At 39.4% G+C, this 8,838-nt stretch overlaps 2 protein-coding genes across 10 annotated transcripts; both read left to right on the top strand.

The window, feature by feature from the left end:
• The first annotated feature begins 832 nt into the window (after positions 1-832).
• Positions 833-5,016, top strand: LOC120308411 (olfactory receptor 49-like). 9 transcript variants are annotated; one of them, XM_039344440.1, is made up of 3 exons: positions 833-2,485; positions 2,585-2,771; positions 3,308-5,016. In XM_039344440.1, the coding sequence occupies exon 3, from the start codon at positions 3,319-3,321 to the stop codon at positions 4,261-4,263; it is 945 nt and encodes a 314-aa protein (XP_039200374.1). In that variant the 5' UTR covers positions 833-2,485; positions 2,585-2,771; positions 3,308-3,318; the 3' UTR covers positions 4,264-5,016. The 9 variants fall into 9 exon arrangements, with proteins under 9 accessions (XP_039200374.1, XP_039200375.1, XP_039200376.1 ...); XM_039344441.1 differs by having other exon boundaries at positions 833-1,527; positions 2,567-2,771; XM_039344442.1 differs by having other exon boundaries at positions 833-1,527.
• A 1,650-nt stretch (positions 5,017-6,666) lies between these two features.
• Positions 6,667-8,515, top strand: LOC120308412 (olfactory receptor 49-like). Its single transcript, XM_039344449.1, has one exon. The coding sequence runs from the start codon at positions 7,015-7,017 to the stop codon at positions 7,945-7,947; it is 933 nt and encodes a 310-aa protein (XP_039200383.1). The 5' UTR covers positions 6,667-7,014; the 3' UTR covers positions 7,948-8,515.
• The last annotated feature ends 323 nt before the right edge of the window (positions 8,516-8,838 follow it).

Consider the following 8,838-nt stretch of genomic DNA (forward strand, 5'->3'; position numbering starts at 1 on the left):
GAAGATCTACCATGTTTTCCCCAAAATAAGATCCAGTCTTATATATTTTTTGCCTCCAAAAGAGGCACCAGGTCTTATTTTCAGGGGATGTCTTACTTTAGGATTGCCACAGCCAGGCCTTCAATACCCTGACACCTGTCGCACTGCTGCTTGACTTCTTTAGTGGCTGCTTGCTGCTGCTTGTGGCCAGACGCCACGTGGCACATAGCAGTGGTGCCGCTGCTGATAGCAGGAGGCCGCGTGGTGCTTTCGGATGGTGCCACTGCTCACAGCAGGAGGCCACATGGTGCGTCGGGCTGGTGTGAGTGGCACCAGCCTGAAATGCGATGCGGCCTCCTGCCACGTTACCAGCCATGCAGCTACAAGCAGCCACAGAAGAACTCAGGCAGTTGCAAGATAGCTGTCAGGGCATGGGAGGTCTGGCTGCAGCGGTCCTACTGGAAAGGTAAGTAGGTGTGGGGTGCGTGGGGCAGCTCTACCCTTTCACTCTTTCCCTAGCTTGATTTGTGTCCCTTGCCCCCAAACTAGGGCTTATTTTGGGGGTAGGTCTTACTTTTGAGGAAACACAGTACTAGGTCCCTTTCAGCTCTATTCTCTATTCTGATTATTTTGGAAAATAATAAGTTTGTCAGTGTGTCTCTGTGTGTAACAGAATAACAGAGTTGGAAGGGACCTTGGAGGTCATCTAGTCCAACCCCCTGCAAGAAACCCTATACCATTTCAGACAAATAGTTGTCCAACCTCTTCTTAAAAACCTCTAATGTTCCAGTTACCATTTGAAAAAGCACCTTTGGGATTATTCTGTTGAAATGACATATCTATTGAACCAAGGCCAGCCAAAGCACGGGGGAAATTACCTATCCCTATAACATAATGAGATGACACCATTTTTGCACTCTGTGCTTCAAAAACTAACAAACCCTAGGTTGTGGTTTATAAATCACAGCAGTTGATGTGATTTATCACAGATGTGAAGGCAGAACGAAACCACAACCAAACTTGGTGTGTGGCATGAGAGAGGGGAAAATAAAGTGCCCTACACAAGGAATGTGCACACAATGATTTTCCCTGTCTTTGGGTTTGACATCAATAGAGGAAGAAGTTATAGAAAACCTGATACAGATTCCCCTGCAATGCATTTTATTACTGCTTGAGGAGGTTCTGAGGGAGCTTTGCAAGCCAATCCTGTATACCTCTTACACCACATGCTTCAAAACAATAACAAGCTCCATGGTTTATAAGAAGTTACTTCTATGCTCAATGCTGTGAAAAAATATGTATGTATGTATGCAGAAAAATTGTCCTCTGTATATCTGTGACCCAAGAATCTTCTGAAAGGCACTCTGGACGGTGAATGTTCTCTTTTCCCAAATTTGAATTAGGGAGTAAAGTTTTGATGAATGCTCTTTCCTTGTTTTTTATTTATTGATATATTCAACCCAGTCTAATAAACTAGAGGATGGTTTTACTGAAGATAGCATAAGGTTCACAAAATCTGCATGAATATTTTAATATAAATTGGAAACGGTGAGTATTTTGGAAATGTTTCAATTCTTGGGTCAAGAACATTGAGGTTTACTTCTGCTCTGAATATCAAGACCGTGACTGCAGAGTTTCAGATTTTTGCAGTAGGTAAAGGCTTTTTAATGTGTGATGTTTAGGATGCGTTTAGAAACAAAACTCAAGCCCATTTTGTTTTCCTCCTATAATTCATCATAGGAGAATATGCCCTGCAGAACCCATTAGAACTTACTTCTGAATCAAGTCTCTTTTGATCCTAGTTCATAAGCGTGCAGGTTGCATTTGCCTGGCTGACAAATCTGGATGATGAATATTTTGTCAGAGAGTTAATTAGTCTGAAATTTCCCTGAATAAGCTTTATGTTGAATTCATCTCCCCACTTTACCCTCATGGCAAAATGCTAAGGAGATGTTAACCAGCACAAAGGTGTTGTCCTAGAGTGAACTTCCAAAAGGGACATTTAACAGTTAGCAAGTAACCTATTTGCCTTCAGAAGTTCTGGCTGGTCCATCACTGGAGGCTTTTAAGAAGAGGCAGGAGACCCACTTGTGTGGCATGGTATAGGGTCTCCTGCTTCGGACAGGTTGAACTTAAAGACCTCCAAGGACTCTTCCTACTCTATTCTTCTCTATTTCTGTATTATCTCTGTTACTATGGATCCTCTTGTAGACCCAAGAAGGGAGGATCATTGGGAAGAAACAAGGGACTGATGAATTTTCTACTGTGTCTACAATGGAGAGACACATAATGTGAACACTTAGCTTTCCGAAGAAGGATCTAATGGTTAGAAAAATGAAAAAACAACAGAATAGGACAATCAGCAGTAAGGTGGAAAGACTCAGTTCCAGCAATGATGAACGTATTATTGGAAGACTTGAAGGACCAGGTTAAAGACAGATCTTCTGTTCAGTAGGAGTTGGAAATGATTTGATAATTAATCTATATTGGACATATTTCCAATTTGGTAATACAGTATTATTTTTTCTTTTCTTTTATTCCCCATCTTTCTTCCTTATTCAACAATTATCCAAAATTGTGACTGGAGCTGTCACCCTTGTTCCAGGAAGTTCTCAAAAATTATTCCTCTTCAAGCGAGATTCATCATTTTCTACTAGTGCAGCAGGATAAGTCTTAAACCCAGAGAAGCTGCTAAGCGGTCCAATTATGTTTTCTGAATGCAGCTCCAATGAGAAGAATGATAGGATCATCTTTTCTTCAGGACTTGAAACATTATCAATTTGAAACACAAGGTTAGTAGAAATAACTACTTAGCATAGTATTGGTAGAAAGCTGTTCAATATTCACTGACCATTATAGAAGATATAAAATTACTGTAAGACTTTTTTTCTCAGAAATACTACACCTGCATTATAGCAATACCACTTAGATTATATACCGCTTCACAGTGCTTTACTGCCCTCTCTAAGCAGAATTTTCTTCTGACAGAAAGAGAAAAATGACTTTTCTCAGGTGAGATGGGAAGAGAGCACTGAGCAAATATAAAATAATCAGATACTTTAACCATGCAAAAATAGATTTTTTTCATGACTCCAAGTATGACTTATTTTGGACAGGTGAGAACACAGTGTGGTTTCCTATACTCTCTTAGGCTGATGACTACAAGTACCTTGATCCGATTCAAACCATCATTTATTACTTATGTCAGAGACCAACCATTTGATGGTCTACAGAGAATTAAAGCTGGTGAAATTGTGTTCATTTGTAATGGGCAACTGAAACAAAATTGAAGTTGGAATAATCTCTTCTCACTTCACTCTTTTTTTAGGAATGAACTAAATGGAAAACAGCACCACAGTGAGGGAATTCATATTGTTAGGGCTGACTAACAACCAACAAATTGCTGTTGGCCTTTTTCTCATCCTGCTTGGGATTTATTTTTTGACATTGATAGGAAACATGTTGATTATTATTATCACATTGGTGAATGCCCAACTCTGTAGTCCAATGTATTTCTTCCTCCGACATGTGGCATGGATGGAGATTGGGTATATAAGTAGCATCATTCCTAAAACGCTGGCCAACATAGCCACTGGTAACAAGAGTATCTCTTTAGCTGGTTGCTTCGTACAGATGTTCCTCTATTTTGTTCTTGGCACCACTGAATTCCTTCTACTGGCCACAATGTCTGTTGATCGCTACATAGCCATCTGTAAGCCTCTCCACTACACAACCATCATGAATGAACAAATCTGCTCATTATTGGTACTTTGTTGCTGGATTGGGAGTTTGTCACTCATTCTAGTTCCATCTGTTCTTTTCTTTCAAATGCCATTTTGTGGTCCTAACATCATCAATCATTTCTTTTGTGACAATGGAGCACTAATCAAACTCTCATGTGTTGATACCAGCCTCCTAGAACTGATTAATTTTATGATTGCCATATTCTCTCTGCTTGGGACCTTAAGTGTCAACATTGTATCTTATGTCAAAATCATTTCCACGATTCTGCGCATCCCATCAATTACAGGGAGGAAGAAGACATTCTCCACCTGTGCATCTCACATGACTGTGGTCTCCATCACTTACAGCAGTTGTGTTTTCATGTACATAAGACCCAAAGGCAGCAGCAAATTAGATTACAACAAAATGATAGCCCTTCTGAATACTGTCCTGGCTCCACTTTTGATCTCGTTCATATATTGTTTGAGGAACAGACAAGTGCAGGATGCATTGAGGACTGAACTGAGACAATGGATTGAGTTTTGCAAGAAATTGAAGTGATTTGTCATTGATATGACCTTGAATCAGATTTTAAAGTTCAACTTCTGCTTTGTTAAATTATGGCATGCGCTGCTTTCAGATGTAATGATCACACACTGAGGTGGTTTATAAGAGGACGTGGTAATCAGGAAGCAAAGCATCTGATAATCCTCAACAAAATAAAGCACAATATATCAGAAACATGCACAAAATATTTTGTTCTGTCTTTGGGTTTGATATCTACAGAGGAAACTGACATAAAATGCTTGATAGATATTTCTTGCAATTTGCAATAGGTTTCTTTGATCCTCAAGAAGTCCCTGTGGGATCTTCACAGTTAGTTTTGAATACATGTTGCACCTTATGCTTTAAAATGGTAACTAGCTTCATTGTTTATAAGAGGTGGCTTCCATGTTCATTGCCCTGAAAATATATGGAAGACAGCAAAACTGCACAGCGGGTACATCTGAGAATGCAGAAAGTTATGCTTCCCAAACATTGAATTAAGGGGTAACATTTTAACAGATGCATTTGCTTTGCCTCTGATTTGTAAGCAAAATCAGCACCATGTCACAATCTAGAAAAATGACTATTACTCACAGAAAATTGCAAGACCATAGCCTAGAGACCATGAACAATTTCTGAATCTGTTTTGTGTATATTGTAAGTGGTGGAAATACTGCCTGCCAAATATAAACTAAGGAGAGAAAAAAATGATATATATTGTTACTTTGCCTCTGATTTGTAACATTATTAAACATATCCTCTATAAAATGTTCTGTTTCTTAGCTGAGAGAGCAAGTGTTGTCAAAAACAAAACAAAACCCTCTTTTGTGGTCATGTGGCCAGCATGACTATATGCTGAGGCATACAGAATGCTGCTCCCTTCCTATCAAAGTGGTACCTATTTATCTACTCACATTTCTATGCTTTAGAACTGCTAGGTGGGCAGGAGCTGCAGCAAATTATGGGAGATCAACCTGTTGCACAGCATTCAGGTCTCAAATGTAGGCTGTCAGTTTTCCAACTAACAAGCTCAGCATCTTTAACTGCTGAGGCACCATGCCCTCTTTCAAAAATATACTTCCCTTCTACTATCCAATATTCAGTAGTGGTGAATATCTGTAGCTCAGGTGTAGGATGAGGGTAAAAGTTCATTGTCTGAGCTTGTGGGTTGGTTTCCAAACATTTCATTACCAGGCTAGGTAACATCTTCAGCAGAGTTTAGGGGATGTCAGTGTCAGCATTCTTCTGTTTATAAGGGCTTCAGGTGTGGATGTGTCAAGTGAGGGTCTTGTGATGGGTCTTGTAATGGGGAGGCTACAGTAGGTCAAGCTCATTGGGAGGTGAACTGCTGATGGAGGGGTGACTTGCATGGGTTGGTTGAGCATTGGTGCTATCTCTGGTTGGCTGTTTGATTGATTTAGATTCTGAGGGGTTTGTAGATTGGTTGTACATCAATGGTGGGATTCATCCAGTTCACACTGGTTCTATAGAGCCAGTAGCTAAATTTTGTTGAGTTCGGAGAACTGGTTGAACCCATGCTGCTTCTGGAAGTTTGTTCTAGGCCTTGGAAGCCTGGAGGAGGTCTCCCAGGCCTAGACTGGCCCACCGGAAGTGTATTGATGTCATTTCTGGAAGTCCGTTCTAGGCCTTGGAGGCCCAGGGCTGCATCCACACAGAGAACCGGATGTTCAGGTATTTAAATCCCACCACTGTTGTAGGTCAATGTGTCTATTGATGGAATTGCTTGTGGAGTGCCAGGCTTCGATTGTCCAATATCCCCTGAGAAAAAAAAAATGATTCTGGAGTAGAACTATAATCTGAGAAAACATTTCAGACGTGACCCTCCCTAGTTCTTATGAAGATAAGAAAAGAAACAATATGCATTCAGACTTGCAAGATTCTATTACTACAATCTTTTAATCAAAAGATTGTTAGTGTGATGGAATGTAGTAAGAAGATGGATTTCCAGGTGGGAGGAGTTACATTCCAGGACAGCAAGAGACAACTCAGTCCAGGTATTACATATGAAAGAGGTTGAAGACAGCCCCACACTGATACCTCAGAGAGTATATTGTAGGTGCATATAGTAGTGTTCTGGCAAGATTTTGTCTATAGATGTGACGCAATAAAGAACTCAGCTATGAAGAATCACCATTCTTAGCTTTGGATTGGTCAATCAGTTTGATGTCTTTGGTTAACAAGTTTGGTCTACCTTGGAGGGCTGACACCTAATTGTTTGAGAAAATTGCCTCAAGTTTTAGGAGAATCAGGTGAACTTTTTTCATAGAGAGAATGAATTCCCTAAACAACCAGTGGTGCTTGTAAACAAATTAACAAGTTTATCTCTTTAATTAAGATGGGAATTGCTACAGAAGGAACATACAGAAAACCTTCAAGGACATGGGCATAACTTTTTTGATTTACAAAAATGGGAGGATTAATAGAAAAAGAGGAAAGGGTTTGGAGAAGATATGTCTCCTTCTCATACTGATCTGCATTAGTATTCACTTTGTTTCTCCAATAACACTTTCCTCCTGGTAGCTGAAGACTTTCTGAGTAGCATTTTCTATAATGTAAATTTAATTTTACATTCAATTTAATAATCTCTCAACTATTCTCTGTTTTCAAACTCTTCTTATTGATCACTACAACTTCAAAAGGGATCAAATTATTATTTTTTATTCCAATGTTCTGAAAGAAAGTTTGGACGCATCAGACCTTTTCCATTTTTTTAGAGATTTTGTTCCAGAAATAACCCATAATGGAATGGCAGAAATATTGAACAAGACAGCTATGGTAACTGAGTTCATTCTTGTAGGCTTCGCCCGCATCCGATGGCTGCAGATTCTCCTCTTTTGGGTCATCCTTCTCACTTACCTTTTGACCATCATGGGAAACCTTCTCATCATCTACATCACTCTGGTTGACCATCGCCTCCATACCCCTATGTACTTTTTCCTCAGGAACTTCTCTGTCTTGGAAATAGGATTTACTTCTTCTGCCATCCCTAAGGCTTTGTTTAACTTGGCCTCAGGCAACAACACCATTTCTCTTGCTGGCTGCTTTTCACAAGCCTTTTTCTATTTTATTTTGGGCACCGCTGAATTCTTTATTCTGTCCACAATGTCCTTTGACCGGTACGTAGCCATCTGCAACCCTCTTCGCTACACAGTCATTATGAACAGCCAATTGTGTACTCAGTTAGTGGTAGGATCTTGGATTATCAGTTTCCTTTATGTCATAACGCCCCTCATTCTATTATTTCGTTTGCCCTTCTGTGGTCCAAATATCATCAATCACTTCTTCTGTGACAATATGCCACTGATCAAACTTGCCTGCATCAACACCCAATTTCTGGAATTGATGGATTTTCTCATGGCCACCTTTACTGTGCTGGGGACTTTGGCTATCACAATAATTTCGTACATTAAAATCATTGCTGCTGTCATGCACATTCCTTCCAGAACTGGAAGGCAAAAGGCTTTCTCCACTTGTGCTTCTCACATTGTGGTAGTTTTCATCACCTACGGGAGCTGCATTTTCATGTATGTCAAGCCCACACGAAGTGGTGGACTGGACCTCAGCAAGACGGTAGGTGTTCTGAACAATGTGGTTTCTCCTTTGCTCAACCCCTTCATTTACAGCCTGAGAAACAAGCAGGTGAAAACAGCTTTGAAGGATGCTTGTGGATGGAGATGAGCATCTTCTAGTCAGGGGAATGAGATATTTGAGAATGAATATAAGGGCATGTACAACATCAAACCGATGACAGCGTGTAGATTCCATACTTCAGTCCTTCAGATGGGAAAGTTAATGAACTAAGAGAAAAGACAGAGAGACTGAGAGAAAGAAAAAAGGACTTTGAAGAATATTTGTTATCCTTTGTTATCCTTGTAGATACTGCTCAATTAATAAAGGGCCTAAAGACTGGGCTCTACCAGTTGGTCTGCGGTTCAAATGGTGGAGTTCCAGTCTGGAGATGGCTGTTGAATTGCTGGCAGACTACACACACACACACACACACACACACACACACACACACACACACACACTTGTTCTCTGCTCTGTATCTGTCCCTCTCTTTTTTTTGGTAATCATATAGCTGTATTTCTCATTATATTCTTTTTCATGGTTTATTTCATTGCTTTGTTACCTTATTCCTGTTTCTTTTCACATTTTTTTTTCATTTCTCCTTTTTACGGTTATAAACCCATCATGGTGAGATAGGGGGCAAATAATTTTAATAAATAAATAAACATTGTATGTACCAGATGAAAAGATTAATTATATGAAAATGTTTACTCAGTCACATTCAGCTGGTGATGACTTTATTTTTTATACAAGTTTTTTTTTTATTATTCAGAATATTAAAATACAAACTTCAAAAAAAGAAGAATAAAATTACAGACAAAACAAAACTAGACAAGGCATTTTTGTTAAGTGCACTTTTTTAAAAAAAAAGACAAGAACACACACACACACACACATATATTGTCTCCCTTAGTTGAATACTAATAGATGTATTACAGCAATAATAGTTCCCCCCCCACGGCAAAATAGACTCACCATTATAAACTTATAAAGTTTCTT

The sequence above is a fragment of the Crotalus tigris genome, unplaced genomic scaffold (assembly GCF_016545835.1).
Source record: "Crotalus tigris isolate CLP2741 ecotype Arizona unplaced genomic scaffold, ASM1654583v1 scf7180000017913.91448, whole genome shotgun sequence".
Classification (NCBI taxonomy): Eukaryota; Metazoa; Chordata; class Lepidosauria; order Squamata; family Viperidae; genus Crotalus; species Crotalus tigris.